At 50.6% G+C, this 13,485-nt stretch overlaps 1 protein-coding gene across 1 annotated transcript; it reads left to right on the top strand.

The window, feature by feature from the left end:
• Positions 1–432: 432 nt before the first annotated feature.
• On the top strand, positions 433–6,068 carry LOC311155887 (solute carrier family 22 member 13-like; the record flags this gene model as incomplete). The annotated part of the gene is made up of 10 exons (XM_084209361.1): positions 433–804; positions 1,775–1,878; positions 2,215–2,369; positions 2,702–2,870; positions 3,281–3,401; positions 3,992–4,086; positions 4,393–4,607; positions 5,071–5,179; positions 5,310–5,520; positions 5,973–6,068. 10 exons carry the CDS (start codon positions 433–435, stop codon positions 6,066–6,068), a joined length of 1,647 nt encoding a protein of 548 aa, XP_084065487.1.
• Positions 6,069–13,485: the final 7,417 nt, after the last annotated feature.

The following is a 13,485-nucleotide window of genomic DNA, read 5'->3' as shown; positions in this document are numbered from 1 at the left end:
CCATCTCTTGGAATTACAGTGAGCTGGCTGTCCTTCCTCATCTCTGGTTCTGCCCACCATTAACATAATTCCCTTTACTCCTCTGGGCTGTTCCCAACTCTACATTGTGCTGGGCTCATTTTGGCCCCTCTGAACCTGGCTTTCCTGAGTGATTCAGCAATTGCAGCTGTTGTAGTCACTGTGGAGAAGAGTCTGTTCCCTGTCCAAGCCACCTGGCCCTGGCAGAGGAGCTGGCCCAGGTTCCCTGAAGCAGGGGTCCTTCTGCTCCAGCCAGCACTGGATGTTTGTGGGTGGCACAGGGATGATTAATATATTACATGGTGTACTTCTAGTGACTGCCTACAACTGCAGAGCTTATCTGAGGTTTAAACATTAATTCCAGCCCTCTGGGAAGTCTGTCCCAACACTGTCCTGTCCCAGATACAGCCACCAATGTCAGGTGTCGGGGAAATTTTGAAAGCAGTTGGTGATTTTGGGCGATTCCAGAAATGCCTGGTGCTGTTGTCTGTGATCCCCTGCCTCAGTGTGGCTTTCCACCAGTTTTGCCAACTTTTCATGGTTGTGGAAGTGCCTCATCACTGTGACACCAGCTGGATCCGCGCCGTCGGCCCCAACCTGACGGAGGAAGAGCGGCTGAACCTCACCCTGCCCCGGGGCCCCGACGGGGACTTTGAGCAGTGCTCCATGTTCTCCCCGGTGGACTGGGACCTGGATTCCATCCTGGCCTATGGCCTGAACCACACCGAGAAGTGCAGCAGTGGCTGGGTGTACCCCTCAGAGCAGCCACCGTCCCTGCTGACCGAGGTCTGTACCTGCTGCTGGATGTGCTGGGTGTGGAAGGGATGGGGCACTCAAATGGCCACAGCTCCCCCAGAGCTGGTGCCTGACCATGGTGCAGTTGGGATTTACAGCAGGTGTGGGCTGGGGACCTTGGCTCCACCATGCAGGCTCCAGGTGTGGTCCTGGAGAGGGTGCAGGCTGTGACAGAGGTGCCAGTGGGGAGATGAATCACTCCTGGAGGGACCTCCTGCCCCTAGGTTTCCCCATCCCTCTGCAGACAGAGCTTAACCTTTCCAACTTAATGTCATGGAATGCTTTGGCTCAGAAGGGTCCTTTAAAAGTCATCTAGTCCAACCCCCAACATCACAATTGTTAGCTGAGAAAGATGCTAAATTAAGATAAAGGAGAGTAGGTTTAGATTAAATATTAGGAAGAAATTCTTTGCTGTCAGGTTGGTAAAGCCCTAGCACAGGTTGCCCAGAGAAGCTGTGGCTGTCCATCCATGGAAGTGTTCAAGGCCAGGCTGGATGGGGCTCTCATCTATCTGGTCTAGTGTAAGGTGCCCTGCCCATTAGATGATCTTTAATGTCCCTTCCAACCCAAACCATTTTATGGTTCTATGATCATTGCTATGTTACTCTTTCTATTGATGTCCTCCGGATGCTGGCAATTGCAGGACATCTCTTTAGCAGAAACTGCTTGTCCCAGGAATCAGCATTGCATCCTTTCTCCTCTGGGAGCTCAGGTGGTCTGGCAGGAAGCAAGCAGCTACTTCTGTCCCCAGGCCCACCTAAAGCAAAATTTGCTGACCAGGTTCCCCTGCTTGGCTGGGCTGGACAAGGGGGACTCCTGCAGGTCCCAGTGCATGGGAAAGGAACCCTACTGAGTGCCCCAAGGGCTTGTCCCACCTCTGACTTGTGCACCCTGTGCATACTGTGGGAGTTCACATCCTTGGAAGAGGGGATACCAAAGCATCTGTTTCTCCTTTCTCCAGTTTGACCTGGTGTGTGACAGGAAGGACCTCAATGACATTGCCCAGGCCATCTACATGGCAGGGCTGCTCCTGGGATCCATGATCTTTGGGCCTCTGAGTGACAGGTGAGGAGCCACAACCCTCTGCCCAGGGTCTGTGCAAAGCCAGCACAGCACAGACCAGGTGGGGTGAGCCTGCCTGGACTGTGCACCCTGTGCATTTTGTTACCACTTCTCACTGCAGGGACCCTGACCAAAGTCCTTGGGTCCCATGAGGACATGGCCACACAGGGAGGGGAAGGGAAAGAAACACAGCATGTATGTACAGTGCTTTGCTTGTCTCCCCAAAGTCTACTCTGAGCCTTATCAGGGTGATAAAATCATTGTGTAACCTGCTGGGCTCCTTGCCATCTCCATAGGATCTCTCCAGGCACCAACTGTGTCTTCCCTGTTTCTCCCCAGGATCGGCCGCCGCCCGGTCATTCTGATCTCCATCTTCCTCCAGGGCTTGTTTGGCCTGGGAATTGCCTTGGTGCCCCATTTCTATGTGTACATGGCCTTCAGGTGTGTGGTGGGAGCCTCCGTGTCAGGGATCACCATGACATTACTGGCTTTAGGTGAGTAGGATGCCCTTGCTCTGGGGCATCTCAAGATGCAATAGATAAGTCTTCAAAGAAATAAAAATATTCGTGTTTGATTAGAAAAACACTGTGGCAAGGACAGGTCTTGATCTTCACTGTCCTTTGGCATTTTGGCACCTTCTCAGCCCTCAGTCAGAGCTTTGGGGAGCATCTCTCTCCAGCCAGTGCTCAGAGGAGGGCAAGGGGAGTGTCCCAGAACAGAAGCTCAGTCTAATCCTCACCTGCAGAATAATTCTTCTCCAGGGAAGCACCTGTTTGCCTCGGGGGAAGTAAACTGGATGACTCTGAGCCTTCCCTCTTCCTTTCAGCTACAGAATGGATCGGTGTCTCCTCCCGGCCAAAGGCAGTGCTCACCTCTCACTGCTGTTTCGCCATCGGGCAGATGATTTTGGCTGGTTTGAGTTATGGGATTCGCAACTGGAGGCTGCTGCAGATTGCAGGATCTGCTCCTATACTTGCCTTTTTCTTCTGTATCGGGTAAGGAGGAGCAGGAGCAGGGCAGAACTTCTGGAACATACAACCCTGATGAGAGTGTGTGAGTGAGGAGGAGGCAGCAGCTCACAACCAAGCTGGGTCTTTCCCTTCCGAGTGCGGGTGCTGGAGGAGCTGCTGCAGAGCTCAGCACATCTCCCAGGGCACTGCACTGCTGAGAGCAGCAGCTGCTTTGCTTCACATCTCCAAATGTGGCCTCTGGAGCCTAAGTTTAGGGTGTTTAGACCCATTGATGCCATGGGTCATTCACTTTAGAGTTTGGGTTTGATGATCCTTGTGAGTTCTGGGATCTGATTGTGTGGTGCCCAAGGCTTGCTGGATGTGCTCCCAGAGAAAGGGGCTGTGGGGGAGCTCAGCAGGACACAGCAGCATGTGCTGGCCTCCTCTCCTGGCAGGGTGCTCCCAGAGTCAGCTCGCTGGCTGGTGACCAAGGGCAGAATCGAGGAAGCCAAGAAGGTCCTGCAGAAGGCGGCAGCCACCAACAAGCGCAGCCTCCCAGCAGAGCTCCTGCAGCAGGTACTGGGGGTCCTGGCCTCAGACCCTGCCCTGGGCCTTGCAGCAGCCCCTGGAGCTCAGCTCATCCCAGAACCATCTCTGCATTCCCACTGCGGCTGCTCTGCCCATGGGCTCTGGGGGACTCCAGCTCCGGCTGAGTTCCACAGGGACGAGCTCAGGCAAGAGGCCCAGCTTCTGCTGAGGCTCAGCCTGGAGCTCTCTGGGGTCCCCCTGGGGCAGTGGGAAGCACTGAAACGCTTCCCTGGCCTTTCTCCTGTGAGGATTCCAGGAGTGTGACTGATGAGCACAGAGCCTCTCTTTAGTCTCTGGCTTTCCATGCAGAAATGCCTGAAGGGGAGTTCCCTCCTTGCCCTCCCCACAGTTCCTACACTGGGGAGATGTTCATCCCCAGGAACCTCTCAGTCACCACCCCCTGTGCTGGGCACCCAGGGGGCAGAGGCAGGAGCCCAGCCCCACTGGGCTGCCCTCCCTGCCAGAGCACTGGGGTCACAGGCCTGTCCCACTGATGCTTCCCATGGACTGCAGGTGGACAAGGAGCTGGGCATGGGTTTCCTTTTCCTGCTCTGACTCTGACTTTCTGTGTTTTGAAGCTGAAGCCTGAGAAAGAGGTCAAGTCTGGAAGTTTCCTGGATCTCTTTCGGAAGAAGCACCTGCAGAAGGTGACTTTAATCATGTCATGTGCTTGGTAAGACATTCCCTGGTGCATTCTTCCCAAACTTCTAGGTGAAAGAAAAGAGGGGATTAACAATTAGTCATCAAGAAATTCACCTTGTGGCTTTTGAGTGTTATTTGATGTGTGTTTCTGCTTCTGGCTGTTTAAGATGCTTTGTGGGAAAGCTTATAGCTTTTCCAGCTTTGGCAGGCCTGTGGTATTCCTCTGTTTTTTTCTCCTGGGAAATGCTTTGGCTTGGTCAAAATGTTGTCATTGGAGATCAGTGCTGCATTTCCTCATGGCTGACACCTGATCAGTGCCACCCTGCCTGGCTTTCAGGTTTGTGAATAGCTTTGTCTACTACGGGCTGAGTCTGAACGTGACAAATTTTGGCCTGGACATCTACCTGACTCAGCTGGCCTTTGGAGCAGTGGAAATCCCAGCCCGTGTTGGCTGTATCTTCACTCTGCAGAGGTTTGGGAGGAGGAAAACGCAGGCTGTTCTCCTGGTGCTGAGCGGCCTGGTGTGTCTGATCATCACCGGCATCCCTGAAGGTGAATGACCTTGTCCCACATGGAGAGGACATCCTCTGGGACAGGGAGGCACAGAGCCCCAACCCTTCCCTTGCTGTCCCTTTTCCCAGCCAGGGTGGCTCACATCCCTCTAGGCCTGAGCTGACCCTGGGTACCTGGGCCTGGCCGAACCCACAGGGCCCATTCAAAAAAACCAAAATTTTTCTTGTTGCTGGTGATAGTGGAGGGCAGAGCTGAGCCCAGTGGGGCCCCTGTCAACAGAGCTGTGCTCTGGGAAAATGAATCCCTGGGGAGGTGAATTGATGGATGCAGAGCGCACTGGAAGTGGCCGCCAGGCCAGAGCAGCCTGGTCCGTGCTCAGACATTGTTGGAGGCCATGGCTCCCTGCAGGTGACACAGTTGTCCCTGCAATCCCCAGTCGCCCTCCGTGAGTGGTGCTGAGCCTCCCCCATCCCACAGCAGCCGTCTCTCCTCCTCCCCTCAGACCAGCCCGCGGCAACCACCGTCCTGGCCACCATTGGCAAGTTTGCTGCCTCAGCCTCCTTCTCCACCTCCTACGTCTATGCCGCCGAGCTCTTCCCCACGGTCGTCAGGTGAGCTCTCCCCACACTTCGGAGTGACTGGCCGTGGTGGTGGGGCAGGAGCTCACTTGTCCTCACGGCTCATCCCGGCGGTGGCCTGGGGGTGCCGAGCCCAGCCCGCAGCTGCCCCTCTCTCCCGCAGGCAGACGGGCGTGGGGCTGTGCTCCGTGTCGGCGCGGGTGGCCGGGATCCTGGCCCCGCTGGTGCGGCTGCTGGGCCAGCACCACCGGGCCATCCCCATGGCCATCTTCGGGAGCGCCCCCGTGCTCGGGGGGCTGCTCTGCGTGCTGCTGCCCGAGACCCGCGGCACCGACCTGGCCGATGACACAGGGCACGGCCGCCCCCCGGCTCAGGTGGGTCCCTGCTGCCGCCGCCGGGTGGGGAGCCCCTTGGCATTGCATGTGCTGGGGATTTCTTTACAGAAGTGGGAGGGAATGGAGTGGGGCCGTCTCACTGCGGAGGGAGGGGAGGAGACCCTATAATCCTGAGTGGGGAGGTCATCCCTTCATTCCTGTCCACGGGATAGAACAGCCAGTGCTTCCTCCCTCTGCCCTCCTCAGGGAATCACTGGGGCCTTGTAGCCACATCCTCAGACTTTCACCCTCTCATTGCTCCCTGCCCTCATTCCCCATGGGACCAGTTGGAATTGCACCCCAATACTTCTGCTGTCTTGCTGGGAAAAGGGTGTCCACAGGAACAGTCAGGAATGGGATCCACGTTGCTGAAGGCTGCTTGTCTCAGGAACAGCTGCCATCAGCTCTTTGCACACCTTTCCTTGCCTTTACACCCTTTTCCCTTTCATCAGGTCTGCGAAAATGCTACCAGCAGCTCTCAGAATGGGCAGGTGAAAGGAGAAGGTGGTGGTCAAGACAACGAGAGCACGAAGACCACGTACTTCTAGCTGGGTCTGCAGGTGGCTGTGGATAAAGGCAGCCCAGTGCTGTGTGGGCACTGAGGACAGGCAGGGTCTCTCCTCCACCTTTGCTTAGGCCATCACTGCCAATTCTTGGGTTTCTTTGTCTTTTTGCCTTCCTGTATCTCCCTCTGTAGCTTATCCTCAGGCACTGCAGGCTGTCACTGGGGTCCAACAGAGCTCTCACCAGAGAAAAAGAGGTGCTTTTTACTTGAGGGGAAAAAGGAAAGAAATCAAGAATTAGAATGGAGGCACTGCCTCTTCACTTTTCCAGTTATGTCTCCAGGAAGGTGAGACTGTAAACTTTGCCCAGTGAGACACCCACTAGAGCATTGAATAAACTTGCAAGAGAGAACTCGGCTCACTAACAGGAGAGCTGGAGCAGATGCAACACTGAAAATAATCTCACACTTGCAAGGAGTGATTTATCGTGACTGTCTAGCAAGATCATCCCGTTCTCTCATAAAAACACTCCTTTTTATTTTTTTTTTTAATTTGAGATACTCAGCTGAGAAAAAAAAAAAAGTGATGGAAGAAACAGCCTGCAGGGAGCAAGGACATCTAACAGGCAGCAGAATTTTCCCTTCAGTGCTGGTGGCTTTGAATTGATGCCTGTCATGATGCTTTGGGCATGGAAAATGGTGCTGCTGAGCTGCAGTGTGGGACCAAATTGATTTGGCCATTCCAGGAAACTGAGGGATGTTGTGGCAGTTGGTCTCTTAGAAAAAAGTACAAATCTTTCTGGGAAATGTCAAATCTTTTCTACTCTGTTCTAATCTATTCTTTTTTTGCTGGATCCATTTTGTCTTTAAAAGATTTAGGACTGCTTTTTTCTTATACTGTGAAGAAAAAAAAATGTTTTCCCTGTGCTTCCTTTCATATTATCTCATGTCCCTCAGTCCAACTTTCTTTTCCCACTGGATGGGTACAGAAGAAGCCTGGGAGCTGCACATGGTGGTTCTTCCTCTTTGACTCTACAGCTCAAAGGTTTTTTTCTGGTAGTGTCAAGAAATGTTAAACCTCAGTATTTCTTCTCTTCATTGTCATGCCTACATGTTTTCCATGGACCAAAGTACTTCATGGATATTCAGTTTTGGATAACATCAGTGCCATGTGACATTGTCCTGCCAGGAGGGACTGGCTGTGGTGCTGTTTTCTCTCTGGCACTGCTTTTCAGAGGGTTTGCTGTGGTGCTCATCTTCAGTACCCTGAGAACAAAGGAGCTCAGTCCTTTGTCCTTTCCTTGGAAAAGGCTGGAGAGTGCCTCCTTCAGGCTTTTGTGGAAAACAAGGCATTGAGGGTAAAGGCTGAGGGAAGAGTTTGGAGCCAAATGTACAGTTATTGGAGGAACCACTTTGGAAATTGTACTCTGAGACTCTCTGTTTTGACTCATTTAATAAATAAAGGCATCCAACTGCAGCTGATGTCCTTCTGCTTCCAGCTCATTTGTGCCTCCAGTGGGCTGAAGATCCATTTCATGGAATCTTGGAGTGGTTTGGGTGGAAAGGGACCTTAAAGATCCTCTTGTTCCAATCCCTCCCTGCCACATGCAGGGACACCCTCCACTATCCCAGGCTGCTCTGAGCCACATCCAGCTTGGCCTTGGACACTTCCAGGGATGGGGCAATGTCCTGGTTTAAGGCAAATTTGGGAGGAAACTTCCAAAGGGGTCCCTGTGGAAAGCAGATTCAAGTGGCCTCTCCCACAACTGGTTCGGGAAAAGATTTCCTTGGAGAAAAGTGGAAAAAAGCTGTTTTTTTAACAAGTAGTGTATTCACAAGCATATAAAAAAAAGAATAATTTTAAACAACAAAACCTCTTGCTCTTCTGAAGAGATGGCAAATTTAGAAAGTCCTCTTCATGGGGTGTAGCTCAGCTCACTCAGTCTCTTATCAGTCCCTTCTGTGCTGGAAATGCCACATCCTGGGCCCCAGTGGGCCACAGGTGTGAGCTCCCAGTGCTCTTCTGGGTTTTCAGTCCAGAGAAGGGCTCCAAGAAAATGTTCCCTACAGCTGGGGAACATTTCTGCCTCAGCTAGCTAAAAACTAACTAAAAGCAAAGGAGAGCTCTGTCCCACTGTCCGTGCTGCAGACAACACAGTCCAGAGAAGGATGTGGGGGAGCAAGTGCAGTTTCTGAAAACAAAGTGTGCTCTTCTTCTCCCCCCCTTTGCTCTCAGGACAAGTCTAAAGGTGCAGAACTTGATATCCAGCATAAACAGAACAGAAAACTGGGGATACAAACGTCATAAAGCCACCCTAGGACAGGCAGCTACAGCTTCTCCGGGCAACCTGTGCCAGGGCATCACCATTCTCAGGGAAGAATTTCTTTCTAACATCTAATCTGTAGTTTTAAGCCATTCCACCTTGTCCTGTCACTCCGTGCTCTTCTCCCAAGTCCTTCTCCAGCTCTCCTGGAGCCCCTTTAGGCAATGGAATGGGCTCTAAGGTCTCCCTGGAGCCTTCTCCTCTCCAGGTGGAACAATCCAAACTCTCTCAGCGTTTCCTCACAGGAGAGGTTCTTCAATCCCTATAATCATCTTTGTGGCCTCCTTTGGACTCACTCCAACAGCTCTGTATTGTATTTTATCTGCTCTTCTCTGGATCACTGAATCTTGTGAGTTTGAATACTCCTGCACTTGAAGAGCACCTGAATAGCTTGACTCACATTTTGCCCAGATCAGCACAATTGGGAGGATGTCCAATGTTTTTGCAGTGCCTCAATGTCACTCCTAGCCAGCCCACACATGGCCTTGCGCTGTAATGAGTAGAGGTGACAGCACAAAGTGGAGCCAGGAGTGCTGGAACAGCATGTGGGAATGCAAACATAAACCTGTGGGAATGCAAATACACTTTTGCATGCACACCGTGGGGAGTTCTGGGCTCTCATGATTGTGAGGCCATGGGCAAAGGGTAAAATGGGAACTAAGGAAAAACTAAGGCAAACAGGATGATTCCATATTGAAGGGAAGGGAGCCAAAAAGTTAACGAGGTGATGAGGACAAAATGGGGCAGAGAGGTTTTGCTTGGAAGAGCAGGTTTTCTCATTTTAGAGACAAATTTAGGAGAAAACGCTCTGGAATGAGTGTTTCCGCTAAAGAAAAAAGGCTTCAATAGTCCCTTTTCCTGTCAATGAGAAAATGGATACCAGTGGGTGAAAGTAAAAAAAACCCACCAACTGTTTATTGATAAAGTGCCCACGTGGCAAAGGAAAAAAATTGAACAAATGCTAGATATTGAACCATCAGAACCTTACCCCCAACCCCCCCACACATCCCACAGCAGAACAAAAAACCCCAAAATGCCAGGGAAGGAAACAAACAGACCAGCTGTGTGGCAGGAGGAACAAAATGGCACCAGCTTTTTTGTCTCAGGGAAAGAAAAAAAGCTCATGCCACAGCTGGGGCATAATAGATGGGAACCTGTGGAACCTCTGGCATTGGTCTCCTCCTCACAGCAAATGCAGCTGGTGGATTTTAGTGTCTTTTGTTGGTTCAGCTTTTCCTGATGTCTCAGGCCAGGCAGAGCAGCTCCTGCACTCCTGCCTGACTGGCTCCTGGTGATTGTCTGATCTTGGACCAAAACCAAGGTGAGCAATTCAAGAAAAGAACCAAAAAGCCACCAAAGGATTGCTGCTCCAGTCTCTGCTGGCCAGGAAAAGGGAAAAAAAAAACTTTCTTGCTTAAGCTAACAAAAAAAAAACCCAAGCTAGCCAAGCAACAGTCTTGGGGTGATTTTATGATGATGCTTGATTCCCTGTCTGTTTTATGGCCAGAAATGGCATAAAACATTATAGCTTTAAGATGGATCTGGGGGGAGGATCAGGAGCCTGGGAGCCCCGGTGAGGGCTTTGTTCAAAGACTGTCTTGGTTTGAAAAGGCAGGTGTCTGCTGAGGAAGGCAGGAGCCTCCCTTGAAATGGAAAATGTAAACCCCCTCCCTCTGAATTGTTATAATTCTGAAATTAAGGGGCTCTCAGGCAAAGATATGGGAATAGGAATAACAGTTCTTTACTAGGGAAATTAAAATAAAAATGCAGTAACACAGAACACCACAGCCAGAGCCAGAGCAGTGCCTGTCCCCTGTGTGTCAGGGTGGGGGCACAGCCCCATCCCAGGGGGGCTCAGCCCTCCTGCAGTGCCAGCTGTGGTTCTGCTGCAGCAGGATCTTGCACAAGGGGGGAGTTTTCCTCTGCAGCTCCAGGGCTGCTGGAGATGGGCCTGCTCTCCCTCTGGGAATGCAGGGCAGGAGAAAGCTGCTCCTCTGGGAATGCAGGGGGCAAAGGCTGCTGTGCTGTTCCAGGGCAGATTGTATCCAGGTAGGAATGCTTGGCTCCTGCCCTGGGCGCAGCATCTCCCCATGGGATGATGGAATTTGATCAGCCCTGCAGGGACACTCACTGGCCATGGACAGCAGAGATCTGCTGGAGGGAGGATGGGTCCTGGAAGAGACAAAGAAAAAACTGCCCAATTAACAGAAGGTAACTGCCCCACCTGGTCCCAGACATGCTCAGTGCCCCGCCGTGGTCATTGGCAGCTACTTTGTTGCTTAACTAACTTTTTTTTTTTGGCAGCTTAAGCAAGAAGTTTCTTTCTTTCCTTTCCCCGCCCTTTTCCCTGATCCGCAGCATCAATCCTCCATTTTATTTCTTGAACTCTTTCGGCTTGGTTTTGGTCTGAAATCAGGCAATTGTCAAGATGGACCAGGACCTGCAGGGGACCAGCAGGAGCCACTCCAAGGCTGAGACCTCATAAAAAAAAGCTGAACCAAAAAGACAAAGGACACCAAAATCCACCAACTTCATCTGCTGTGAGGAAGAGACCAATGCCAGAGGTTCAGCAGGTTCCCATCTGGCTGCTATGTGAACTCCTTTTTTTTTTTTCCCCTCTCCGAGACAAAAGGGCTGCTGCCATTTCTGCCTTTCCAGCCTGTTTATTTCTTCCCTGGGCATTTTGAGGTTTTTTTGTTTGTTGCAGGGTAAGGTTCTGAAAATAAATATCAAGCACTTATTCAATCCTTTTCTGTACCTTGCAGGCACCTTGCTTTGTTAATAAACAGGGTTTGTTTTTTTTTTTTTCACTTTCACCCACTGGTATCCATTTCTCTCATTGGCAAAAGGCATTACTGAAGCCTCCTAATGTTTCCTCCTTCTCTGGAGGAAACATTAATTCCAAGGTGTTTTCTCCTAAATTTGTCTCTAAACCAAGACAGCATCAAAGTAATGTCCAATCTGCACTGCACACCTGGAGTGAGTCTTTGAACAAAGCCCATGCAGGAGCCCCCAAGGCTCACAGCCATCCCCCAGACCAACCTTAAAGTACAGCAGCCATTTCTGAATATAAAGGAGATGATCAGGAATAGAGTATCATCATAAAATCACCCCCACACATAGAAGCAGGGCCAAACCAGCTCCTGTTGTCAGGGGAGCCCCTCAGGGACCCCTGAGATAATCAGCACATTTTCAGTGTCAGTGGCACAAACAAACTGTGCTGAAATCCTGGCTGTGAGGCAGAGGTGCCAGGATCCTGGACCTTCCCCTTTATCTAGAGGACATCCCCCTCTCCTTTCACCTGACCCTATGCTGGGAAGCCCCAGTCCATGAGAAGAGCAAAGCTTGCAAAAAGGGACCCAGCAAGGAATGGCTTAGGAGGTGAGGAGAAGAGCATTAAAGCTGCACTCCATTGGTTCATTTAGGGTGGAAAATACCTCTAAGACCACTGGCTCCACCCATCATCCCAGATTCACCATGAAACCATGTCCCTAAATGACCCAGGTATGTGTCTTTTAGAAACTCCCAAGGATGGTGACTCCACCAGAGGCCTGAAAAGCCTGTTACAGTCTTGGACAACCCTGTGGAGAAGAAATTTTCCCTATTATCCAATTGAAACCTCCAGTGGTACAACTTGGGACCATTTCCACTTGTCCTGTCATTTGTTACTTGTGAGAAGAGACTGACCCCCACCTGGCTGCATCCTCCTGCCAGGGATTTGAAAAGAGTGAGGAAGTCCTCCCTGAGCCTCTTTTTCTCCAGGCTGAGCTCTCCCAGCTCCCTCAGCTGCTCCTGGTGCTCCAGCCCATTCCCCAGTTCCTTTCCCTCCAGTGCCAAAGCCCAGATTGTGCAAACTCCCTATCCCAACTCCAGACCAAGTTCAACATGGCCAAGTTCCACATAACTGGGGTGGTTTTGTGCACCAAAGCCAAAGCACAAAATGAATATCAGCTCCAGGCACATCTGGCCTGGAGTTGGGACACATCAGCCCTCAAACACCATTTACTAGAGCACAAAGAGATTGGAAACCTAAGGGTGCAGCAAATCTGAATGAACAGCCTTCTCCATCTTTGTGAGTAGTGATGTGCTTGAGGAGATGGATTTATCAGAGCTGGATTCCTTAGAAATATATTCTCTGCTGGCAAACAAATTAGCAGAGGACAGGAACTCACCCTTCTCTTCCTTTTGCATGACACTAAAATGTCATGACTGAGCTGGCAGCAGGCAACTAAAGGTCACTGTAAAAGGCTCACCATGACTGAGGAAAACTGTCCAAATGCCCACACAGTTTGGCATCGAATTGCAGCATTCCCATGCAATTCAGAAAACTTCTACAGCTGCTAGGAGTGAAAATAAATGCAGATTGTTCATTGGAAGACTTTTTTAAAAAAAAAGTCCTTATCAAATCAGCCACTCTGCTTTAACATTCTGTTTTTGCCTTGCTTGTGTCTGATGGAAACAAAGCTCGTTTCCATCTGCATGTTAAATTACAGACTTACAACTTCTGTGTAGAAAACACTCCAGAGCCAAGAGCAGTTACAAAGGCCAACTGTGAAACAGTAAGAAAAAAAAGTCAACACCATTTATTATTCACATATTGCATTACAAGTGTCTCTTATCAAACTCAGAGCATAATTTATATTATTCATGTAGAAACTCAACTTCAACACCACATGGAAAGAAAAGCTAAATACGTGTGTGACAGGGGTGCAGTGACATCCTGATCAAATGTTGAGGCTTGGGCTGACGCGCAGCCCGACGACCCAAGGGGTTGAGTGCAGGAGGGACAAACCCAGTGCCCGCTTTTGCCCAGTACAGCCACTCTGCTGGGGATTTGTTGGATTTGGGTAAAACCTTACAAAAGATAGGCCTTGTAAAATCATAGTTCAGGCCTACTGCCTCTGCTGGGTACAGCTAACAGCTGGGTTGACAGGTGTCTGTGAGAAGCAGCCTGGCTTTTACCTGTGAGAACCATCTGACACATGTGAAAATAGAAATCTGAACTCATGAGAATCCGTGAAGAAAAAAGTAGACATCTGTAAAGAAGAAAGTCTTTACCATGCACAGACACAAGCAACTACAAACCAATGGACTGAGCTGCAATAAATTACTAACCAAATAGAATTAAACACAATTCCT

The sequence above is a fragment of the Fringilla coelebs genome (assembly GCF_963513975.1).
Source record: "Fringilla coelebs genome assembly, chromosome: 1".
NCBI classification, from domain to species: domain Eukaryota; kingdom Metazoa; phylum Chordata; class Aves; order Passeriformes; family Fringillidae; genus Fringilla; species Fringilla coelebs.
This window is presented reverse-complemented; position numbering and strand designations above follow the sequence as displayed.